Genomic DNA, 25,450 nt, shown 5'->3' with positions numbered 1-25,450 from the left:
ATCTCTCTTTCAGTGCTTTGGCCAGTTCTGGGAAGTGGGTCCTGTTGCTCCCTCTATAGAACTGAGTTGTCGGAGCTTCCCTCTGGGGAAGGAACTTGCGCAGAGGCCGCAGAGCCTACCCTGAAGAAGGATCCGGGGGCACCTAGATAGAAGAGGACGGTGGAAGGGGCTCCACTGAGGAGGGGGCCTGCGCCTGGAGGGGAAGCCGTCCCGTCCTCAGTGAGCGAGCAGGGCAGGGGCGGGGGGGGCTGCCCGTGGTGAGCAGAAGGAAGTCGCTGTGGGTGGCGGTGGGTTTGAGGTGCCGGAGGCTGAGTGATGTGGCCAGGAGGTGAGCTCCCGGTCTGCAGCCCTGGTCAGCAGGAGACGGGGCGAGGAGAGGTGGCCGAGATTCAGGCCTCGGAGGAGGTTGGGCTGCCGGGGCTGGGGTGCTGGCCCAGTGAGGGGGACTGGCACAGGGTAAGAGGAGAGACTGGCGGGGGTGGAGGTGGGGGGGAGGGTGGGGAGAGATGGAGGTAAACGGGAAGCGTGTGTCTGGGGGGGCACATGAGAGACTGAGGAGGAGGAGAGCCCATGAGAGTCCGAGGCCTTAGGGTGTGGAAGGGGTGGGCCTGTGAGCAAGGTCTGGGAGATTGAGAAAGAGGTTCTGGGAATGTTGAGTAGTGTCTTCTGGCTGGAGGTGGGGGTGGGGCTGGCCCACGTGGGTGGGGGAGGGTGGAAAATCAGGCGGACCCTGGGTGCTAGGGGCTCCCGCAAAGGCCTCAGGGCTTTGTCTTGCAGCCTGTGGACAAGCGAGAATTAAGGATGATTTTTAAGTGGGGAAATACCCAGGGGAGAAACTTGAGGTAGGGACAGTGGCCCGCGGCCACTGCAGTCACCTCCCACCCACTCACCAGCTGTGTGTCCTTGGGTGCACCCCCAGCCACCTGAGCCTCGTTTCCCCCATCTCTGCAGTAGCCTTGGGAAGAAATGCCTGCCTCACAGGACCAAGTGAGGGTGGGAGGAGTGAACGCCAGGAGAACCCAGGGGCTCAACCCAGGCTGGCTCTGTGGGGGCCCACGAGCACCTCCTGAGCGCCTGCTGTGGGTAGGGGCTGGGGTCTCGGGCAGACCTGGGGGGAGGCCTCGCCTGTGCCACAGGTGGGCTGAGCCAGGACGTCCGGGGCAAAGGCCACTTCTGGGCCTCACTGTCTTCATCTGCACCCGAGGGAAGATAATGGCACCAGCTTCAGATGCGAATCAGAGAGAAGATATCCTGCCTGCCGTGTCCCCTGGGTCTCACTCAGTCCAAATGGAATGTCCACAGGGTTTTCCTCTCGGGCCCCACCTGCCCCGGCCGCCAGCCTCCCCCCTCCCCTTCCACCAGCGCCCTGCTGTTCCCTGGCTCACACTTTGTGCAGCCCGGGGTCCCTGCCTGGAGCTCTTCGCCCAGGTGTCTGCTTAGCTCGCTCCCTCGCTCCCTTCCAGAGTTTCTTCAAACAGCGCCTTGTCTGCGAGGCCTGGCCCGCCCACCCTCCTCCTCAGCAGGCCCGTCACTCTTCCTGGAGGGCTCGCCCCCACCAGCCTCCAGGGAAACACTCCTAAGTACGTGCTCATCCCTGTCTTTCCTGCTCAAGAACAGGCCCAGTGAGGACAGGGGTCTTGCCAGAGGTCCTCGTGCCCTGAAGAGTCGGCCCAGTGCTCTGCCCAGAGCTGCGGACCTCACAGCGGCCCAAGCAACGCAGGCTGCGGCCCAAGGAGCCTCTCCCAGTGTCTCAACTGTGAGAGGAAGTTGCAAGACGGCCATTTCTGTACACGGGCTCAGCTCTTTTTGGTCAACTTTCCCAGCTCTGGGTCTGAGGCCCGAGTTTTCCCACACACCTCCGTCACTCCCCGTGAGGGGCCGGTTGCTGGGAAAGTAGGGGGTGGGGTGGGGGTAGGTGTGTGTCAGTCCCTTCTTTTCGAGTTCTCTGAGGCAGAGGTTAAGGGGTCTGCGAGGTCAGGGGTCATGTCTCCCTCTGTGGACTCAGCTTCTAGGACTCAGCCCCCACGTTTCCTGTTGCCTGCTCACCCTGAGATTGCACTAGCACCATGCCTACCCCCTCGGCAGCCCGCCCAGCCCAGTGAGGCCACAGGGCTGCCCGGCCGTCCACCGCCCAGGCCTGCCCGGCCACTCTGTCCCTCCACAGAGCTGCCCACTCGTCCAGCGGCGTGGGGAACAGCAATGTCATATGCTGCTGGTGGAAAGAGGGTAGGTTGGTACAATTTTGATGAGGACGATACAACAATATGTCTATCTATCTCAAGACTTAAAATACGGTACCACTAAAACTAATATAATAGTATGTGTCGGCTATAACTCAGTAAAAAAAAAAAAAAAGACAACTCCTCTGACATCAAAAGAAGAGAGTCAAAAATTCCTGTGCACTTATGCTATAAAATCCAAATAAATTGTCTGGTCTTTTTTCCAATGAGCTAAGATATGAGAGAGACGTCATTTTCAACATTACTTATAATTTAAGGACTTTTAAACCTCTTTTTTTTTAAGACTTTTTTATTTATTTGACAGAGAGAGATAGAGAAATCACAAGTAGACAGAGAGGCAGGCAGGGGGGTGGTAAGCAGGCTCCCTGCTGAGCAGAGAGCCCGATGCGGGGCTCTATCCCAGGACCCTGGGATCATGACCTGATCCGAAGGCAGAGGCTTAACGCACTGAGGCACCCCAATTTAAGGGCTTTTAATGTCAATTTTAGGTAATTACTTTAAAAAATTTTTAAAGGATTTTTATATATTTATTTGACAGAGAGAGAGGGAGCAGGGGGGTAGGGAGAAGCAGGCTCCCTGCTGAGCAAGTTTAGGGTTAGGGTTTGGGGAGCCCAATGCCAAGCTCGATGCAGGGCTTGATCCCAGGACCCTGGGATCATGACCTGAGCTGAAGGCAGATGCTTAACTTACTGAGCCACCCAGGCATCCCAATTTTAGGTTATTTATATGACACTATTTATTAGTGTCTATAGGGGAGTCACAAGGGGTTTTGACTCAGTGTGTATTTAGTTGTGGTGACTTTCTTTCCAGAACCAATCTTTTTTCATTATTTATTTATTTATTTTGAAAGATTTTGGTCATGGATTTGTCAGAAAGAGTGAGCACAAGCAGGGGGAGTGGCATGTAGAGGGAGAAGCAGTCTCCCCGCCGAGCAGGGTGCTGGATGATGGACCGATCCCAGGATGCTGGGATCATGACCTGAGCTAAATAAAGGTGGATACTTAACCGACTGAGCCACCCAGGTGTCCCCCAGTCTTTTTTTTTTTTTTTAATTAGATGACTTTTTTCTTTAAAGATTCTATCTATTTATTTGAGAGAGAGAGAGAGAGAGAACAAGCAGGAAGAGGGGCAGAGAGAGAGGGAGAAACAGACTTCCCACTGAGCTCAGAGCCCAACACGGGGCTCTCTCCGAGGATCCCCAGTCATGACCCAAGCCGAAGTTGGACATTTAACCAGCTGAACCACCAGGCGCCCCTCTGGTACCGATCTCTTAACCATCCAAATTAACCTTGAAAAATTAAGTACAGAAAAAAACCAATTTATAGCATTTTTTTTTAAATTTATAGCATTTTAACTTCCCATCAAACGTTTGCTTCCACAGCAGTAGGTCTGTCTCCCACATTGTTTTCATTTAAGGCAGAAAAGTGTGTTTTGTTATTTGCTGTCGAAGGGTGCTTTTTTAGAGACAAGCAAACATAAAAGCATGAGAAGAGACATCCCAAGGCAGCATTACAAGCCCATCCTGCCCAGGAGACGTGTAACTCAAACCTTCCCTATATTCCCGTCTAGCTTCCCTAAAAAAAGTAAATAAATAAAAATGCTGCCTTTGACCCAGCATTTGAACTTTTAGTGAATTTATCCTAGACAAACGCTTGCATGTGTGTAAACTAGCCAATGTTATTGATTGTATTATGATTTGTAACAGGAAAAGACTGGAAACAACCTGAATGTCCATCCCTGAGACTGTTTAAATCTATTTTTAGACAATGGCAGTGGAAACGGACCGCAGCTACCTACATCTAACACCCAGACAGTGGGAAGAAGGAGTAGGACCCCAAAGAATATTTACACCATGATTCTTTTTTTATGAGATTAAAATCTGTTACAATAAAACTAAACTCTAGAGATGTTTACCTAAGTGGTCAAACTATAAGGAAAATTGAGGAAATAATGACTGAAAAAGTTAAGGGTAGTGTTATTTCTAGAGAGAGGGAGAGATGTGTAAGGGGACGTTTGGGGAATGCTTCTGGAGTGCTGGGTATGTTTTATTTCTTGACCTGGATGGTGGCTATGGAAGTGTTAGCTTTTTTTTTTTTTTTAAATAGGCTCTACACCCAGTGTAGAGCCCAATGCAGGCTTGAACTCACAACCCTGAGATTAAGACCTCAGCTGAAATCAAGAGTCAGATGCTTAGCCAACGGAGCCACCCAGGTACTCCAAGGGTTAGCTTTATGATTTCTCCTTAAATTCTACAGAAATATTTTGTGTCCTCTTTTATATGAATGAGGTCTCTCATGATTGATGAATATCACTATCTAGGGCATCTGCCTGGCTCAGTGGGTAGAACACATGACTCTTGCTCTCGGGATTGTGAATTCAAGCCACATGTCAGGTGTAGAGTTTACTTTAAAAAAAAAATCACAGTGCATTCAAACAGTGAAATACTATACAGTCATTAAAAAGAACAAGACAGCTCTCCTTGTCTGGGCGTGGAATGGATTTAAGGGAAAAATAAAACCAGAGGGAAGTGCCATGTTTTTAGTGTGCTACTTTCTGTGTAAAATTTTTAAAATGATGTATCTGCCTTTACTGTGTCTGCTCAGACTTCTCTAGAAAAATGCACAAGAAGTAGGTAACGGGGAGGAAGCCTATGGCCCGGGAACTGGGCGGCCCTTCCTCTTTTCACGTCTTTGAATTCTGTACCATGGGCATATATTATCTATTCAAAAATAAAATAATTTCAAAAAATGTTTTTTTTTGTCTCTCATTCCCTGGAGCTCCCACGTTTTTTGTTTCAAGTCCATTTCTTTTTTAAAAAGATTTATTTATTTATGAGAGAGAGAGAGAGAGACAGCAAGATGAGGGAACACAAGCAGGAATTGTGGGAGAGGGAGAAGCAGGCTTCGCGCTAAGCAGAGAGCCTGATGCAGGGCTCGATCCCAGGACTCTGAATCATGACCTGAGCCGAAGACAGACGCTTAATGACTGAACCACCCAGGTGCCCCTCAAATCTATTTCTTACTGATAATGAGAGCCACAGCCCAGGCCCAAGACACCGTGGACCCTCTCTGGTCCCCTTTCCTTGGCTGCAGAAGGAGGAGGCTGTCCCGGCTCCTCTCTCCCTCCCCTTTGCCTTCCCCTTCCTCCACCAGCCTTGCTTGTTTTCTTTCTTCTATCACCTCTCTCTGCTCCCTTCCTTGACTCTTTCTCCCACATTTTTTTTTCTTTCTCTTCCTCTCCAATCCTCCTTTCCCTCCCAACTCTGTCCACCTTGCCTTCTCTGTGTTTAGTTTCTCCTTCTTCTTCTGCTTCCCTCTCTCTCCATAAGGACCCAGGAGGCAGATCTGATGCCCCAGCTCTCCATGCACACGCTTGACCCTGGGCAAGTCACTGATCTCTTGGGCCTCAGTTTAACAGATGGTTGTCTTGGTTACGTGAGATCACAAGGGTAGAAGTACCCAGCACGGGGCTGGGCACTCAGAAAAGTATTGCCCACCCCCCTCCCAACCCGCTTTAGGATGTCTTAGCCCTGGGGTGGTGGATTATCAGATTATCAGACCCTTCTTGCTGCTCTGAATTGCTTAGAATCTGGGTGCTAAGATTCCAAAGGCTTTCAATAATAGTGGGTCCCTGGGGGGTGGTAGGTGAAGAATCAGGAAGAGGCCCCCGGTGCATTTTGGGAGGAGGGGAAGTGGAAGGGAGGGTAGGGAGGGCTTGCTGCTCTGTGAATGGACACAGTCACTGGTACTTACTGCACAGAGAGTGATAGACATTGTGCCCATCTTCAGAGATGTGCGGCCCTGGATCTTTTCTGGGGCTTCATATCCAGGCCCCTTGGGCTCAGCCAGACTTGGGATAATGGAACCTCTTTCTTCTCCTGGGGTGCCTGGGACTCAGGCCCTGGGAACACATCACTGATGGGTACGTTGTCTGCATCACACTCCCTGCTCACAAGCAGCATGGGCTCCTTGTCTGCTCCAGGGGTGCAAACTTTGCTTTCGTGTCTTGTCTTGTTTCTTGCCACAGGATGGGGGCTCCCTCGTTGCCTTGTTTTCTTCCACCTTCTTGCCTTTGTTCAGGCTGCTTCCTCAGCCAGATGTTCCCTTTTCCTCGCATGCTTTCCTACCCGTGAATCTGACCAAATCCATCGTTCCCTGGTGCGCCTAGCACCTCTCTCTTGTCCCCTCACCTCCTCAGAGACCACGCTATCTGTTTACATGCGTGTTCTCCTTGCAGGCCCGTGAATTCCGGGGGGCCCAGGACACACCTTATTCATATTTGTGCCCCCCCACCAGGCCCAGCCCATGGAAGAACTTCAGTAAAGAGTTAGTGATTAAATGAATGAATGAATAGATAAACATATAAACAAACCAAACCAAGATAGGAATGAATGAATGATTGAAGAACGAACAAATGAATGAATGAATGAATGAATGAACGAACACAAGAAGCAGGACCTGGGTCTCATGACCCGGGTCAAGAAGCAGGACCCATGTCCCATTGACAGGTAGTCAGCTGGGACATGGCCTTCTTGGTGGGGAGTGGGGAGCAGGGATGGAACTGATGCCAAGTCAGCCGCCTCGCCCCTATCCTTGGGGAGGGGCATTGGGCAGTTTCCTAGGGAGTCCTAAGGGCTTATGACCTCGACCCCTTGGAGAGTCCCAAGTGCAGATGCAAAAAACCAGTGAAGATGGAAGTGAAATAGATCTAACGGTGAACCCAGACCTTGTGAATCCCTGGTCTTTGCTGCCAGTGAAGAAGAACATGGGGCTCTGGGTTCCCATCAGTGGTTCTTCCCACTGATGGGAAGGAGGCAGGCTAGTCTTAGTGGGAAAGGGATATAAAACAAAGGGTTAGACTACACATGGAAGGAAACCGAATGCTCAAGAAGTTCTTCCCCAGTGGAGTAGACTCAGCAGAGATCAATGGATCAAAAAAATGTCTCTAATTGGGGCTCCTGGGGGGGCTCAGTTAGTCGGGTATTGGCCTTCAGCTTGGGTCATGGTCCTGGGATCCTGGGATGGAGCCCCACATTGGGCTTCCTGCTCGGCGGGGAGCCTGCTTCTCCCTCTTCCTCTGCGTGCAGGTCCCTCTGCGTGCAGGTCCCCATTCTTGTGTGCTTTCTCTCTCTCTCCCTCTCTGTCAAATAAATAAATAAAAATCTTTTTTTAAAAAGTCTCTATTCATCCCTGTCTTCCAGACTAGATCAGGAGCTCTCTGAGGGCAAGGATCTTGTCCAATACTTATCTATTTTCCCAACACTCAGCATAGAGCGCGAAGCTCAGTTATTGGTAGGATGCATAGATGGATGGATGAGTGGATGGGTGGATGGAGTGGATGGATGGATGGATGGATGGATGGATGTGTGGATGGGTGGGTAAGTGGATGGTTGGGTGGGTGGAGGGATGGATGGTGAGTGGGTAGATAGATGGATGGGTGGATGGGTGGATGGGTGGGTGGGTGGATGGGTAAGTGAATGGATGGGTGGGTGGGTGTGTGGATGGGTAAGTGGATGGATGGGTGGTGAGTGGGTAGAAGAATGGATGGCTGGATGGATGGATGGGCAGGTAAGTAGATGGATGGGTGGGTGGATGGGTGAGCCAATGGATGAACAGATCGAGAGCTGGATATACAGCAGATAAGCAGATGAAGATATAAAGTGATAGATCAATAACAGGTGGATGGGCTAATATATGAGCACATCAATGGCTAGATGGACAAGTAGGTGAACAATAGGTGGATGGATGAATGGGCTAACATAAATGGATGAAGGAATGGATGGCTAAATAAAACGATAAAGAAATGAATGTCTGATTGGCTTGACAGGTGAAGAGATGGATGGATAAATAATGGGTAGGAAAATGAATGGATGTGCCCACAAGAAAGGTTTGTAAACCATGACGACTAGATTGATTCTCAGGTATCGTTAAGGGGTGGGGAAACCGGGAAATCCGGGTTGGGAATAGAGCCGCTAGGGATATGGAAGAACCAGGGGTCCTTGGGAAACTGGGAGGGGAGGGTGTAAGAACCCAGGATGCCCTGTGGTGGCAGGGAGGCTCCGAGGGAGGGGGAAAGCAGCCTGTGCTGAGCCCCAGGCTGCACAGAACATACGTGTTGAGGATCCAGGTCCCAGAAGAGCCAAGCGTGGGACTCTGCTAGATCAGAGCTCTCAGCCAGCCAGGCTGAGCCCAGAAAGTGAAGTCCTGGAAAAGGCACCCCGCTTCTGACTCGAAGAAGCTACCGGCTCTGACCCCAAGCAACTTGACCACATGGGGATCTCAAGAGCAGTGGGCATCTGTGGGGTTAGGGGGCCTCAGCAGGGCCTGGGGGCAGCATTGTCCCCCCTGTGTTAGGGCTAGGCTTCCTCTGTCCCCCTCTCTCTCTTCCACCCCAGCCTCCAAAACCGCCCCTCACAGTTCCAGCTTCCTCTGGGCAGGGGCCTGGCCCCCATGGCCTCTCAGGCCAGCCCTCTGAGCACCACCTGCCCCAGCCGGCCTGAGACTTCCTGTATGTAGCGCAAGAGATTTATGCAAACGGGCTGGGGCGGTGATGTCACCCCAAGGGGACTATCTCCCAGTGGCAGGCCCTTCGATAAAATCAGGAACTTGCGCTGGCCCTGCAATGTCAAGGGAGGGGGCTCACCCAGGGCTCCTGTAGCTCAGGGGGCAGGCCCGAGCCCTGCGCCCGCCCTGAGTCCGTCCGGCCCCTGACGGGGCGCCCCATCCTGAGGGGCTCCGCACTGGCCCCCACTGAGGCAGGGGACCTGACCGGCTCGGAGCTCGGCTGGATGTTACAGGCGTGCAAAATGGAAGGGTTTCCCCTCGTCCCCCCTGTGAGTACCGGGACTTCTCTACTAGCCAGACCCGCGACCCTCAGACGACTGTCCGCTGCCCACCAGGCCACCGACCAGCCAGCTGCCCTCCCAGGCTCGCTATCAGTGGGAAGTTGGTGTTTCCTCCCTGGAGCTCCTGGCCTGAGACCCAGCAAGGGGGCCATTAGCTTCTTTGAGCGCGCCCCGGGCGGGCTGAGGGCTGGGCCCACGGTGGGGCTGTGATCGGTGGGGCCTGAACGGTTATTTATAGATGGGGCTTGGGTGGCAGGCTGAGCTCCTGGGCAGGGTGCTGGGCTGAGAATGGTGAGGACCGTGGCGGAACGGTGGCGGTGGAGGGGCTGGGGTGACTGGTGTGGGGGAAAGCTGGTCCCCGGACGCTGAAGGCTTGAGGGCAGGAGGCAATAGGCCAGAGGTCTCAGCCCATGGCCTGGGTGCTCCTGGAAACAGAGGCTCATTTATGTCTGGGTCCCCAGTGCCTGGTCTGGGGCCTGGCACAGGGGACAGGGTTGTTGACCGAAGGGTCTGGGCCTGGGGCCGGTAGGTCCCCAGGGGCTGGACGACAGCAAGAAATGGAGCGGAGACTAGGACGGCAGTTGCGCTGGGGCACTGGCCAGGGGGCTGGGAGGGGAGGTCAGGGCCAGAGCCGGGCCCATCTGGGGCTGAGCTCGAGGGCGACATGGTAGGAGCCAGTAGAGTAGAGGCAGGAGCGAGGGCAGGGGCTGAGGGTGGGACAAGGACCAGGGCTGGACGTGAAGCAGCAGGAATCCCAGGGGAGCCCTGGAGGCAAGGGCAGCAGGCCGGCCGATCACCGCTGCCCCTTGCTCCGTGACAGTTGCAGCCTCGGGCAGCTGCAGACCTGGGCCCCTCAGAGAGGACCCCTCTCTCGTTCCCACCCCATCCCCACTCAGCAGGGGTGGGGAGCCCTGGGGGAGCCGGGCAGGGTTTGGCAGGGCCTGCCCACCTGACTCAGCTTTCCTGGCCTAATGGCAGCTCCCTTCCCCCGCCCCACCCCAGCCAGGCCTCTGAGCCCCAAGAGGCACCCCAGGCCTGACATCCTGCTGTTGGAAACCCGGTGCTGGGTTCCTGGCCTTCTTACTGGTCAGACACAGACAGCTCCAGCCGGCCGCCCCAGCCCCAGCCTTGTCCCACCAGCCTGGTCCACCACCAAGAAGGTGGGGAGGGGGCAGGGGATGGAGGTGGTCCCAGGAAGAGCCAAGTCTGCCTCAAGAAAGCCATAGGCCCAGAAGCTTGGCCACACTGTGTCTGACCCTTGACCTCTCAATCCCTGAAATCCAGACACAGCTAGGCAGGGGGCATCAAACCCCTCAGGGACTACTCCTGGGAAGGTGGGCTCCCAAGGCCCCTTGCCCCCCCCCGCAAGCCCTTGAGGGCCAGAGTAACTGTTGTGCAATCCCTAGGCACACACTGTGGGGGTGGGGAGAGGCCTGATGACTCTGAAGACTGGGTGTGCTGTCCCTATGCACCGGGACAGGGAGGAGTGCGGGCTGGAGAGGGCGGAGGGGGAGAGGACCGGGAGGCGTGAGGGGGCGGAGGAGGAGGAGGAGGAGGAGGGCAGAGGAGGACAGGGAGGAAGAGGAGGGCGGGATGGGGGTGGGGAGGAGAACGAGGGGTGAGGGCAGGAGCAAAGGGAGGAAGAGAAGGGAGTATCCCAGTGGGCGTGTCAGGAGGCTGGAGGAAGGAGAGCGAGAGGACCAAGGCTCTGGCAGGCCCGTGGCCCCCAGCCCTGCCTGGTGACCACAGTGGAACCCATGAGTGTGAGTGGCCATCGGTCGTCATGGGCCCTGAGGGTGCCTTGGGCCCCGGGCACAGGCTGTGGGGACCGTGGCAGGAGGACACGTGTGTGTGCTATGAGGGGGGGCATGAGGTGGGAATGGAGAAAGCGATGTGTGAGGGGCCTTGATGGTGTGGGCCTGAGCCTGTGTTTAAGGTGCCTGAGAGCGAGCGTGAGGAGATGTGTGTTCATTCAAGGGGCCATACGTGTGGCCCCTACGGTGTGAGTGTACAGCCGTGTGTACACGCGTGGCCGCAGGGGTGTGGGTGCGAGTGACCTGTGGAGTGAGTGTGGGCGGGCACGTGAGCGTGAGTTCATGTGTGGGAGTGTGGGTGTCACGGGGAATATTTGTACATTGGGACGTGTAGGTGTGTTGGTGTGGACGTGAGAGTTCGTGCGTGAGATGGGGACCTGGGGGTGCAGGTGTGAGTGGGCGTGTGGCTTCAGGAGCCGCTGTGAGGGGAGCGGGTGGAGGGAGCCATGCTCTCCGCTCAGCCAGGGTCCTCTTTTGACCTGTGACCTTTGGAGTCCCTGTCAGCCCCGTTCCGCAGGAGCCAAGACTCTGCTCTCCTGGGTCCCCCGTCCCTGCCGTGGCCTCTCGAAGTTTCAGGCAGAGAGAGGGCTGTAGGCCTGACGCAGTCCCTCAGTGTGGGAGGGCGGTGTGGCCCCAACATGCGGGGGCTGCCAAGCCGGCTGGGGTCTTCCCAACACCACCTGAGCCCTGACAGCCTCCTCTCTCAGCAGCCATCGGAAGACCTGGTTCCCTATGACACGGACCTGTACCAGCGTCAAACACACGAATACTACCCCTATCTCAACAGCGATGGAGAAAGCCACAGCGGTGAGTACTGGGCCTTCCCACGCCCCATGCCTCACGCCCCCAGCCTGCATTTACTGAGCATCTCCGGTGTGCGCCAGGGCCCGAGGTCCGCTTCGTCCAGGTTTATCTTCTGGTCCAATCCGTGTGGCTTTTCACAAACGAGGAAGCAGAGGCTCAGGGAGCTAAGCGGCTTGTGCAAGGTCACACAGCTGGTCAGGGGAGCCCGGTCTGCCTGCTCCAGGCCGGGGACCTCTCCTGCTTCCCTCCCCTGCTCCCCTCACCCCCTTCTTCCTCTCTGGTGTTGTCACCCCTTCACCCAATGTGAATTGCAGGTTGGTGTCCCCCCCGCTCCCTGCTGTGTTCTCAAGCTCTCTCAACGTTTGGGGCTGGACAGTTTCTTTGTCGTGGGGCCTGCGCTGTGCACTGTAGGATGTCCGGCAGCATCCCTGGCTTCTACCTGTCAGATGCCAGAAGTACCGCCAGTCACGACAACCAAAAATGTTTCCACACATTATTCGTTACCAAATAACCCCCTGGGGGACAGAGAGACCCCTGTTTGAGAACCGCTCACTGAGGGAAAGCTCTGAGGCAGAGTGGAGCCCCGGCTTGCAGGGGTAGGAGTGAGGATAGAGCAGGTGAGCCTTCAGTCCGCGCTCACTGCCTATCCCAAGGCCCAGCTGCGATCCCGGAGCGCATTCAGGGTTGATGGGGACAGGCAGTAGGGGCCTGGGACCGGGGCAGGGCAGTCAGAGAGGTCTCCCAAAGGGGATCTTGGTATATTGATGGGGCACCCCGGAGCCAAGGGAGAAGGCCTAGTTAGTAGGTCTTCCCTGAGGAATTCTCCAGGAGTCTGAAATCTGGGCAGGCCAGATACCGGGGTGTCTGCAGCCCCAGAGAAATGTTTCTTACGGTGAGGCCACACCTGGGGGCCAGCCCCACCTGTCGCTTCATCCTTCAGGCACACCTGAGGGCAGTTTCAACCTGAGGGCCCTGTCCGGGGATGCCACAGGCCCCTTCCTTGTTAGGAAGGACTCCCACATCTGGATGCCAAATCCTGTGAACGGTGGCACTGGGGTTAATAGGGCTGGCAACGTTTATAAAGGCCAGACCCGGGAGCCACGTCTAGGGAGTAGGTGCTGGAGGAGCCTCAAGACCGCATGTGGGAACACAAAGACATCTCCCCCAATCCGGGGGCTGGGAAGGTTTTAAACATCTGCTTTTTCATCCTTCAAAGCTTATTCATGATTCGGCAAGCAATGTGTCCTCTCTGTGGAAAAAGCTGGACAATTTAGAGAGAAAGTCTCCCTCATCCACCTGTCTTCTCAGCACCCCCAGCCAGGATCAGGGATGGGGTCTCCCTGACCTGGACACCAGCCCTTGGTGACCCTTGCACCTAGCCGGTCAGGACCCGGCAAGGTCCCTCGGGACATAAGGACTGGCTCCCCCTGGTGGCTCCAGGCAGCAGGACAGGCAGGTCCCCGCAAACTCAGCTTGGCCTTGGGCTGCTTAGGGACGCTTTCCCCTCAGGCCTAACCTCCTCTCACTTTCACTGGGCTTGGGGGCATTTCCTTTGGGCCTGTTGCAGCCTCAGTTTCCCCTCGTGCAATATGAGGGTGTGTTCATACATCTAGAAACCAGCTAGACCGGGGACTGATGGAGTGAGTGCTTTAGGGAAACCTGTACTTTCCTGGCCCAGTGCCCAGGCAGGTCCCTTATATCTGGGCTGGGGCTCTAGCAATGATTCCTGGTCAGATGCCTGAGTACCCTGTTTTGGTCATGCCCCAATTTCTTCAGAGACTCCTCTGGCATACCCAAGTGTCCCGGCCCCTACTTCCTGCACCCCTTCTCCTATCATTTCCAATTTGGGCATCTGTGCTGATCTGGGCATCTGTTCGTTCTTCCTTTTTTCTTTCTTTCTTTCTTTCTCTCTCTCTCTTTCTTTTTTTTTTTTTTAAAGATTTTATTTATTTATTTATCTGTGTGAGAGAGAGAACACAAGCAGACAGAGTGGCAGGCAGAGGCAGAGAGAGAAGCAGGCTCCCCGCTGATCAAGGAGCCCAATGCAGGACTTGATCCCAGGACCCTGGAATCATGACCCAAGCCAAAGGCAGTGGCTTAACCAACCGAGCCACCCAGTTGTCCCTCTTTTTTCTTTCTTAAAGATTTTATTTACTTATTTGAGAGAGAGAGCAAGAGAGCAGAGGGAGAGGCAGAGGGGGAAGACTCCCCACTGACCATGGAGCCTGATGCGGGGCTTGATTCCAGGACCTCAGGACCTGAGTCAAAAGCAGATGCTTAATGGACTGAGCCACCTGGGTACCCCGTTCTGTCCTTTCCTAATACCTCTTGGAAGGTACTATCTGGAGACTCAAGAGTAGAGACACCCCGCATTTTCCAATCAGTTTCTGGACGTCCTCTGTGTCTGCGTTTTCAGATAGTGGTTGAAACTTACTAAGAAGACACTGGGGCTGGACCTGGGGCTGCTCCTGATTTCATCACCCACCAGTGTGTGATCTTAGAGCAAATGAAAGCCTCTCAGAGGCCCCGGTCCCTCATATATGGAAGTGAGAGCATGGAAACACTTACCTCGTCATATTGTGGCGATTCACTGAGGTCATGCATGAAATGCGCAAGCTCCTGAATCCAGCAAGGGCCCAGGGAGCTTTCAAGACGTAGTATATTAGCTTTATCACCTCGCCAGGCGGGAGAGAGGAAGCGGCTGGGAGAGTGGGAGAAGCCGGAGGGGTCTGCAACAGACCCACTGTGTCAGTTTCAGCCAACCCAGGTGCCAGGCTACCAGCCAGCTGCCCACCCATCACCACCCGCCCTTGTAGCCACCCACTCAACCTTCCAACACGAATCATTTTTCCATGTGTCCGCTCATTCCTCATTTGTCCAACTACCCAACAGCTCCTCATAAGATGCTGTGTGCCAGGCACTGTTCTAGACACCAGAGGCTCCATGATAAATGAGTTAGATGAGCTCTCCCGACAGCTTACATCCCAGAGAGGGAAGAGGCCATAAACAGTCACATAAGCAGACACACAGTACTAAGTCCTATGAAAGGCAAAGTCATGTAACGCAGAGCGCCGACGACTACTTTCCCTTGGGAGGCCAGGGCAGGCCTCTGAGGAGGGGGCAGTTGAGGTGATTAGGCCAGTGGATGCAGAGGAGAAAGACGCACCAGGCAGAAGGAACAGCAAGGGCAAAGCAGCGCAGACTTCCGACAGAGGGCCAGAGTGGCGGGGGGCCCAAGGCGGGGGTGGTGGGGGTGGAGAGTGAAGCAAGCCGGAGGGTCCTGCCAAGGACACGTACACAGGGCCCGAAGGCCAGAGTTTGGGTTTTATCCTGCAAACAATGGGAAGGCATTGCAGGGTTTGAGCGGAGAAATGACATGATCTGAATCATCCTCTGTGTGTGTGTGTGTGTGTGTGTTGAAAATCTAAATACATTTTAAATCGTCAATTTTTGATTGTTAGGATAAACATTGCAAAAATTTTAAAATACTTATCACGTAAGATGGTTCCCTCTTCCCGAGCTCCTTCCCCTCTGATAGCACCTTCGTTCACCCAGGCAGACGTTTTATTCCGTGTATATATCCTCTTGTATGTCTGTCAATGTGTGCACGCACGTGTGTATATTCTGTTCCCGCCACAACGGAACAGTAGCATCACGCCGTCCTGCAAGTCGCTGCCTTTTACCCAAGCTTATCATAGACATGTCTTCGTGACATACACGGCACAGCAGAGACAGAGGAAAGCTATTTTCCCAGGCTTCCTATTCCAATGCCAAGGAACCTAGATTGAATCTTCAATTTGAGATACTACCGAATGGTCCATCTTGTTCTGTGTAAGATAAGACTCTAATTAGAGTCATTCCGAATGCACACACACACACACACACACACACACACACTCACACTTCACAAATTCCCAAACGCTTCTACAGCAATGTTTTCCCAGTTTTACTGATGGAACCGACATAGGATACTGTGTAGGGTTAAGGTGCAGGACCTAATGACCTGACGGCCGCAGACAGTGCGAAATGGGCACCACAGTAAATTCGGTTAATATCCTTCACCTCATAGAGATTAAAAAAAATATTTTCTCCTTATGGAAAGAATGTTGAGGATCCAATCTCTTGGCAACTTTCCAATATAATGCACCGCATTGTTAACTGCAGCAACACATTGTACGTCGTGTCCTGGTACTTAAAACCATAGGGTGTCCCTTTTTTTTTTTTTTTTTTAATTTTCCTTTTTGACCACATTCCTCCAATTTTCCCAACCCCAACCCCAGCCTCTGGCAACCACAAATCTGATTTCCTTGTCTATAAGCTCAGAATATATTTTTTTAAGATTCCACATACAAGTAAGATAACACAGTATTTGTGTTTCTCCGTGTACTGACTTTTGGCCTCAGTATCTACATTTTCCGGTATGAGGACCATGTGAAGTTTACTCAGCTGAGCCACATGGGACACGTTGATTACCTGTACTTGCTCATCCCCCAAAAAGAGGACAAGGGGCATGGTGACAAGGAGGTAGCGTCCTTGTTCTGGAGCCAGGTTGATGAGACTCATGCCCCATCGCCCTCCCCACTATTCTCTGGGGTGACCAAGGGCAAGATGTTTTACCTCTCTGTCTCAACTTCAAAATGGTACCGACTTTTCAGGATTGCTACAAGGGTTGAGTGAGTGACTGTACGTCCAATCCTTAGAAAGGTGCCTGGCACAGGGTGAATGCTACGTTCCGCGGACAGGACTTGTTACTCTTCTCGCCATAGCGTCCTAAGAGAAGGTGTGTGGGAGGTAGGGTTTTGCTGTTTACTTGTTCTCATGTCTTCATGGCTAACAGTAGGTCGGCCGTGTACAGAAATCTAGGTTGAAACCCACATTCTCCCTTAGAAATTTGAAAGCATTTCTCTATCTTCTGGTTACTGGAGTTTTTTTCTTCGAAGTCGGATCTCTTTTTATGTCCTCTTTTTGGAATGTAAGCTTGTTTTTTGTTTTTGTGGGTTTTTCTGCTTGTTTAGTTTCATTTTGTCTCTCTGGAAGTTTTTAGTACCTTCTTCCAATACTCAGGGGTTCCAATGAATAAGCTTTTAAAAAAAATCACCCTGGCTGCTGTAGGGGCCACCGTAAGAACAGGGAGAAAGTACTGCGAGGGGACTCCTGGAATAATCCAGGAGAGAGATGACAGTGGCTTGGCCAAGGGTGGTGGCCCTAGAGACAGAAAGGAGTGGACAGATCTGGGACAGATTTTGAAGGCAGGGCTCATAAAATTTAATGTTTGTTCTTATTATTTGAAATTGTGGCCTAATATGCATAATATAAAATGGTAGTTCTATTTTAAATTTTTGAGGACCTCCAGATTGTCTTCCACAGTGGCTGCACCATTTTACCTTCCCACCCCCAGGGCAGAGGGATTCCAATTTCTCCACATCCTCACCAACACTGGTTAGTTTCTGGTTTTTGATAGTAGCCATCGCAACAGATGTGATGGGATTTGTTCTTTGTGCGGGGACTGGTGAAGGAACTAGAGTTCCAAGGCATGATTCCTCTCCAACCTTCCATCTTTCCAAGTACTCTTTTATCCTCCCGCTGACCCTCTACCCAGTGTATCCACACACACATCTAATGATGCACTCATTGACCTCTCCAGTTGTCCTTCCCTTCACCCGCCAAACCCTCTAGCAATTTCTTACGGACCTATCCATCTAATCAATATATACAAAGCATCTCTTGTACTCCAGGCGCATTGCAGGGTGCTAAGGAAACAACGAAACACAAGTCCTACCAGATTTATTATTTTAAGAGGAGAAATAACTAAAACTTCAATAATCAGGATACAAGGTGGAGAGTAACAAGTATATGAAGCCTAGAGCTCCACTCTCTGACCTCTGGTTCCCTTACAGGAGCGATGCGCAGGAGGGCTGGGCTGCAGGAGCCCCTGTCCAGCGGTCTGTGATTTCCTAAAGTTTTTTTTTCTCAGCCTTTGTCTTCTTAATTCCTCATTATCCTTCTCTGTCTTGATCGTACTTCTGCTCCCCTGGGGGGAACCCTGAGTTTAAGACTGGGATTTCTGTTCCGAGGAGATAAGGTCAACTGAATGACACTTAGGGCTTAAGTTTTGTGTATGTGTGGAGTTGCTTGGAATATCATTTTGTTTTTGTCCTGGTGACTTACAGGTATTAGGGACACCAAAAATACCAAGTCAGAATAGTGATTGGGTGGGTAGGACTTTGGTCCCAGATTGGGAGCTGGCTTAGAGGGGGGTAATGAGAGATTGAGATGAATGGGTTCTTGCTGGCTGTCTGGAAAAGATGGAAGGAATGACGGGTGATGAACGGGTGGCTAGATGATGGATGGATGGATGGATGGATGGATGGATGGATTGTGATGGATGAGTGGAAGAGGGACCAGTGATGGATGGATGAATGAAGGCTGGATGGAGGGAGGACAGATGATGAACCATGGGTGAGAGTGGCCGATGGCAGACAGACAGATAGATAAAAGCAGGCAGGAAAGCTGGTGGCAGCATGGGTCTTAATTACAGCTCTCATTAACAGCCTTGCTTCTCCGAAGTTGTATGATGTAATGATAGGAGTTCAGTCCCTGAAGGAAGACACAGGTGACTTTACCAATGCCTGCCTGAGAACAAGGGACTTAATCTCTTTGTGTCATAGTTTCCTCATGTGCAAAAGAAAGATTATACTAGGGGCATCTGGGTGGCTCAACGGGTTAAGCCTCTGCCTTTGGCCCAGGTCATGATCTCAGGGTCCTGGGATCAAGCCCCACACTGGGCTCTCTGCTCAGCAGGGAGACTGCTTACCTCCCCCCCACCCCCGTCTGCCTCTCTGCCTGCTTATGATCTCTCTCTGTCAAATAAGTAAATAAATAAAATCTTTAAAAAAAAAAAGAGAAGAAGAAGAAGAAGAAGTGTCACACTACTATGGCCACCTGGTCAGAGCTAAGGTGAGATTCAATGAGAAATGTGGTGTGAGGACTCAGCATCGCACAGTACATAAAAATGCAGGTTAAAAGCTAACTTTTACCAATCATTTGAATATTGGTTAAGGCCCACTATGTGTTGGGTGGCCTGCCAGACTATGAAAAGGAGGGGTCGAGCTTCAGATATGCCAATGGCATCATATTCCTTTGAGGAGCAGAGTCATGCTAAGGAGACATTGTGCAGGATGATCCCGGTAACCCAGTGAAGGGGTAAAGCACTGTGTTCGTGAACAGTCGTCTAGAAATGAGGTCCAAAGAGCCCAGGACTGCCGACCTTTGCACTAGGAAGGATTCCTTGCATTGTGTTCCTTCAGAGGGCCCCATGCTTAGAACGTTTCTGCCTACCAGGCAGCGTTTATTACATAATTGCCTGAGCTCCCAAATCAAGGGTAAAGGCGAGGTTTCCGTTGGGCCTTTTGAAACCTTAATGGTAGCTCGAGTCCCCTTTGCAGCTTTCAGGGGACCCTGGGGCAGGGTTCCAGGGTTTCAGTGAGCAAAGGAACCTCTTTAGGGCCCGGTTAAATTCCAATTCCCAGCTCCTCTCTCGGTGCTTCTGATTCCCTGGGTCTCCAAGGGGAGCCCCAAGCCCCCCAGAGTGACTCTGATGAAGGTGTCCTGAGAATCCCATGGGAAATGCTGGCCTAGGCCGGGGCCTCTAGAGTGAGCTCAGGGGTCTTATGCAGAGCTAGAACAGAAAGGGTGAGCAGGAGGGAAAGAGAGCCACCGGAGGACCTCATCCCACGCCTGCAGCACTGCACACAGGCAGGCTCCTCCAAACCCTGGACCTGAAGTGGGTGTGCAGGTGGGGGTTGGTAGGCAAGATAAGGCACTCTGGCAAGATCTGGACGGTTCAAACTGAGTGTGGAAGGCAAACATGGGAGGGGTCAGGAGTGGGGCCAGGGGGCAGATCTACCCCTAAAGAGGGCCTGGGATTGGCTCACCAAATCCCAGAGCCCCCCAAATGGCCCCATCTCTAAAGCACAGAGCCAACTCTCACAGGCCAGTGGAGAGCTTCTGGGTCCTGTTAATTTGCTGCAAGATGAAAGTACAAATGAAACATTGTTTTGTTTTCCTCTCAGATTTGGATAATTTTGTGGAGGAGAGTCAGAGAGAGTTTTCAGGAGGCTAGGGTTTATTCATTCATTCCTTTGTTCACATTCGGGAAATGTTTGTTGAGTGACTACTGTGTTTAGCCTTGGGGGTGAGGGGAGACCAACACCAGTCACTGTCCTCATGGTGCAATGCTGAGGCCCCAGCTCTAGCCTTTGGGAGAAAGAGACACCTAGTCCCCCCCCCCAAAAAAAAAAACCCGATTTGAGTGGTCCACTGACTGATTGGCAGGGAGTGGGAGGAAGAAGAGGAGATAAACATGAATGAAAATATCTGTCATTTGCTTAAGTGCTGATCTAGGTTCTTTAGAATAACACAGCGGTCCTAGTAGTAGTAATGTTTATTGAATGGGATTTTGTGCCCGGTTCTCCTCTAGGCACCTTGCAGACATTAGCTCATTCAACCTGCACAAGACTATGGGGTATCTATCATTATTAGCCCCATGTTACAGATGAGAAAACTGAGGCTTAGAGATGTGCGGGGACCTGCCCAATGGCAGAGGCGGGATTTGAACCCAGCTCTGCCTGACTCCCAGATCATGTACTTTCTCTCTTCTGTGCCATACCGCTTTGCAGAGGTGGGAGTGCGGGCTGCCTGGATTGTGGATTTGGGTGATTTCATGTGTGGACACGACCTCTGTTAACTACCCAGTTGGGTCTTTGACTTTTAGATTGGGGAATTGGAGGCTCGGGGAAATACAATGTCTTGTCTAGGGTCACAGAGCAAAGCCATCGCAGAGCAGTATTAGGAAGCAAGTTTTCTGAGAACCCGTCCAAAGCCAAAAAAACACATGTTATTTTTTGGGGGTGTGTGAATGAATGACTATGTGCTTTTGTGAAAGAAAAAAAGACAGACAGACAGACAGACACACACACACACACACACACGGGGTTGGTATTTGTCTCCATGTAGCATCCCAGAGAGGCTACCTTGGCCTAGAATCTTGGACACTCCCTCTTGGGTCACATGAGAAAATCCCTCTTGTCCCTTTATCACATCTTCTTTTGGACCCCAGATTGTCCCCAGGAACTCCACAGACATGTGGCAGGTTTTTGTTTTGTTTTGTTTTCTTCCTGGAAAAGATGTTCAGCGAAATCAGGTCCTAGTCCCAAGACAGAGCTCCCGATGGCACGTGGCTGTTCCCCAAACTCAAATCCCCCCCACCGCAGACTCTGAAAGCACCTATGGGGAGTTTCCAGTGCAGCCCTGTGTCCTGGCATCCTGGCTGGGAGACAGACAGAGCTGCCCAGAGGCATGGCTTCGGAGGGGCAGTGCCGTCGGCCGGGACAGGTTCTGGTGGGTGAGGAACGTCAGCCGTGTGACTTCACGATCACACCTTGACGGTGGGACAGGACCATGTGTGTGTGACTGTGGCCTCAGGAACCACTCTGTGGTTTCCAGAGAAGCAGAGGGGGAATCAGCATTCCCCGAGGGCCTCCTCCGGGGCTGGGAGTTTTTACAAATGTGAACTTATTTGCATGCTCCCAATAACTATGATCCCCATTTTATTAGTGAGCCAACAGCTGAGAATGAAGAGGTCGGTGCCCATGCCTGAGGTTGCACGGACAGCAAATGGCTGAGCCAGGATTCAGACTCTGCCCGTGTCCTTGTGCCTGCGGGGAAGGCAGGCTAGATTGGTTGCTGGGAGTGCAGGCTTTGCCTCGGACCCCGGTCTCAGCTCAGGCCAGGGCCTCCAACTGCCGGGCCAAGCCTCAGTGACCTCATCTGTAAAATGGGGTGGTACCTAACGAGGCGGGTGGGGAGATCGTGGGGAGCCCAGCCGGGTGGGCGGTCACCGCCCCTCCACGGCCCGGATGACTGTGCTCTGCGTCACCATGAGCTCTCCCTGCCCGCGCACCCCGGGCTCACCGCACGCCACCCCCCCGCCCCTGCAGACCATTACTGGGACTTCCACCCGCACCACGTGCACAGCGAGTTCGAGAGCTTCGCGGAGAACCACTTCACGGAGCTGCAGAGTGTGCAGCCCCCGCAGCTGCAGCAGCTCTACCGGCACATGGAGCTGGAGCAGATGCACGTGCTCGACACCCCCATGGCGCCGACCCACGCGGGCATTGGCCACCAGGTGCGTGCGGCCGCCGGTCCCGCGGGACCCGGCCTGTGGTGAGGCTGGCGCTCCACAGGAAGCTGACACAGGCTCTTACTCAACTTGGCTTCCTGCCCCATAGCACCAACGGCGGCCGGAGCCCCAACGGCTGCCTCCTGACCCTCCGACTGACCTCGTGACCCCGCATCCCTTATCGGCTCTGGCCCCACACCAGACAGAGCCCCGACAATTCCCACCCTCCTCTGATCCGCCTGACCACGGTGGCCCTCCCGACCCCAACCATGCCCCCCACCCCATCCACGGGCCCCTCACCAACCCGGGCCCCATCTCACTGGACACTGATCTCCGCTGGCCTCCCCCGGCCTCCCCATCTCCACTGACCCCCTTTATTGACCCTCCTCAGCCCCACGCACCTTAATCCCAATCAGTGACCTCTGTTAACATCTACCACCCCGCGCGGACCTCCACTGACCCTTCCCTCACATCTCACCAACTTATTAAAAACCGCATTCTCTCCCTTACCCAACCCCTCGGCCCCTCTGCTCTGCCCCCTCTGACCCCAGGAATGCCAGACCATATAGTACCTCTGTGCATATAGGGAAAGGGCGCCCTTTCCCCGGGCCATGCAGCCACCCACTAGGAGGCCCACAGTGGGCTGGATTTCAGCAGCCCCCGGCCCCCCACAACCCACGCCATGTGGGAGTTCACCCCGCCGGACCCCTGTAACCTGAGTGACCTCCAACTTCCCCAGCTCTCTCCCAAATCTTTCTGACCCTTGCTGGCCTCCCCACCCTCTCTACTTCTCTTTCCAGCAGTCATGAGCTGGGAACTGGGCCTCGCTGAACTTGACCCTCTTTCCCTGTCTTTCCAGGTTTCCTACCTACCCCGGATGTGCCTCCCATACCCTTCCCTGTCCCCGGCCCAGCCTAGCTCGGACGAGGAGGAAGGCGAGAGGCAGAGCCCGCCGCTGGAGGTGTCTGACGGGGAGGCTGATGGCCTGGAGCCAGGGCCTGGCCTCCTGCATGGGGAAACAGGTAGGGTGGCTCAGCCGTCCGCCCCGGCCCTGGCCATTATGTGCCCCCGGCACCCCAGCCAAGGCCACAGCGGTCCTGGCACAGAGCTGAGTGTGTGTCCGTATCTGTGAGCGTGTGAACGTTTGCCCACGTGTGCGCTGTGTCTGTGACCGTCTGTGCTGTCCGTGTGTCCATGAGCACAAGAGCACGGACACACACAGGCATCTCCGCGACCGAGCCTGGGAGGGTGCATGTACGTCTATACCTCTCTGGGTTGCGTGTGAATGGGTGTGAGCAGGTGTGAGTGCCAGGGTGCTGTAGACCACCCCCTCCTTCCAGTCCTTCTAAGTGAGCACTCCGCCCACCCCGGGGCCCCCGCATCAGGGGGAGGGGAGGGTGGGTGCCTGTGTGGGGGTGCTGACCGCCGCCCGCCTGCAGGCAGCAAAAAGAAGATCCGCCTGTACCAGTTCCTGCTGGACCTGCTCCGCAGCGGAGACATGAAGGACAGCATCTGGTGGGTGGACAAGGACAAGGGCACCTTCCAGTTCTCGTCCAAGCACAAGGAGGCGCTGGCACACCGCTGGGGCATCCAGAAGGGAAACCGCAAGAAAATGACCTACCAGAAGATGGCCCGCGCCCTGCGCAACTATGGCAAGACAGGCGAGGTCAAGAAGGTCAAGAAGAAGCTCACCTACCAGTTCAGCGGGGAGGTGCTGGGCCGTGGGAGCCTGGCCGAGCGGCGCCACCCGCCCCACTGAGCCCAGGCCCGCAGACCCCACTGGGCCCGCCAGGCCTCCCCGCTGGCCATAGCATTAACCCCTCGCCTGGCCCGGACACAGGGAGGCAAGCTCCCAGGGGCCGGGGGCAGGACTGCGGCGGGCCGGGCCTCGCCTCACCCGTCCACTCCCTCCTCCAAGCCTGCAACCCACACCTCTCCTCCCCTCCCACCAGGACTCCAGCCCCGGCTCCAGTGGGCTACCTGGGCGTCTGACCCCAGGGAGGGGTCGGCCTTGCTTAGTGTGACCCAGGGTGCTGCCTTGGAAGTGCGAAGTCATTATATTTGTGTACATGGAACCTTTCTTCTTAAGTGCCTCTCCTTTCCCCGAACTCTTCCCCGTTAGCGTCCTCAAGGAGCAAAGTTATTAAAGTTATTCTCCGTGAGTTCTCCTGTAGCGCACAGTCTCTTTTACGATCTTTTTGTGCGTCTTGTCTGGGTGCCCCTATCTGATCTCTCTTTTTCTCGCTTGTCCTTCCGGGGGTTGCCGAGGACCTCACCCGGGGCTGGGTGCCGAGGACATCAGAACCAATGACACACGGTGCCTAGCCCAGAGTTAGAGCTGGTGGGAGAAGTCCTTGGTTGTTCTTAGGGGAATAAATCAGTAAGAAGTCCTCTGTATCTGATAAATGGGCTTTTTAAAAATGCCTCAGTGAGGCTTTAAACTCTAGGTCACGGCCCCCGTGAGGATGAGGATCGTAATCAAGGCCACGACACTGGATTTTCCGGCCATTTATTACACGTCAGGCTTGAGAGGCAAAGTCAAATATCATCCCATTTTTATAGACTGGGAAACTGAGTCTTGGAGAGGTCACGTGATGACCTTGAGGTCACCTAAGGTCACACAGTTGGGTGAGGGGCGAGCTGATCCTGCCGCATGCTGGCTGCTAGGTCAACACAAGGCAGGAAGCCCCCTCCCCCGCTGTGTCTGGAATGGGGAGCTGGTGAGCAGGGACCCCCAGGGTCCAGCTCGTGTCTTGATGCTCTCTGGCTTCTGGTCCACGACAAGGGAGACCCAGAAAAAGAGGAGCCTGGAAGCCTCCAGCATCTTGCTTCCAACAGTAAGTAGCGAGGTGTGGTACAAGACAGCCTGGGAATGAGGAAGCGTCCCAAGGCAGCCAGCAGGCCTCAGAGAGCCCAGACTGGGGGGGTGGGGGTGGGGTGGCATCAGGGCAAACACCTCCAAACACCTGCTTGCCCTGAGGGTTGACCTGTGACCTCCTTTCTCAGGTCTCCAAGCCCCAGGAGAGGGTAAGTGGTGCTCAGTCCTCTTTAAAGAAGGTTAAGGAGCAGGTGATTCAGTTACAAGTAGTTGAAAAGCCGTGGGCAGGGCCAGAGACCAATAATCCTAATCCTAATCTGGGTGGAAAGGAATGGTAAATTGGGGCCGTCCCCCCCCCCCCCGCAGCGATGCCTGTGTAGAGAATCCTTCCCTCCTGCCATGGGGGGTGGGGGGGGCACATGAGCATTCCTGATACTGGATCTTGCATGGAGAGATTCCCGCATAATTTTCTTCTTTCCGTGCAGCCACTGATGACCCAGATGTGGGGCAGGGGGAGGCAGAAGTTCATTAAGGAACAGTGTGGCGGGGGGTGCACAAAATTTTGGCAATATTTTTTGTGTGAATCCTTGTGACCGCTCTGCCTCTGACTTCCACTTTGGGGTGTATTTAAAGATTAGCCCCATGTCCTCACCTGCAGGCCCAGCACCGTTCCCCCTGGGTGACACCAGCGCCCAATATTTTGGGGGCTGCCCTCCTGGCCCTGGCCTGAGCCCACCCAGGACTCCACGT

At 53.9% G+C, this 25,450-nt stretch overlaps 1 protein-coding gene across 2 annotated transcripts; it reads left to right on the top strand.

Annotated features, from left to right (window-relative positions):
- The first annotated feature begins 8,852 nt into the window (after positions 1-8,852).
- Positions 8,853-24,044, top strand: SPI1 (Spi-1 proto-oncogene). 2 transcript variants are annotated; one of them, XM_044260951.1, is made up of 5 exons: positions 8,853-9,072; positions 11,609-11,705; positions 21,701-21,888; positions 22,742-22,904; positions 23,322-24,044. In XM_044260951.1, exons 1-5 carry the CDS (start codon positions 9,028-9,030, stop codon positions 23,639-23,641), a joined length of 813 nt encoding a protein of 270 aa, XP_044116886.1. In that variant the 5' UTR covers positions 8,853-9,027; the 3' UTR covers positions 23,642-24,044. The 2 variants fall into 2 exon arrangements, with proteins under 2 accessions (XP_044116886.1, XP_044116885.1); XM_044260950.1 differs by having other exon boundaries at positions 11,606-11,705.
- The last annotated feature ends 1,406 nt before the right edge of the window (positions 24,045-25,450 follow it).

The sequence above is a fragment of the Neovison vison genome, chromosome 7 (genome assembly GCF_020171115.1).
Source record: "Neovison vison isolate M4711 chromosome 7, ASM_NN_V1, whole genome shotgun sequence".
In the NCBI taxonomy this organism is placed as follows: Eukaryota; Metazoa; Chordata; class Mammalia; order Carnivora; family Mustelidae; genus Neogale; species Neogale vison.
The sequence above is the reverse complement of the archived record's forward strand: the minus strand, read 5'-3'. Positions and strand labels throughout refer to the sequence as shown.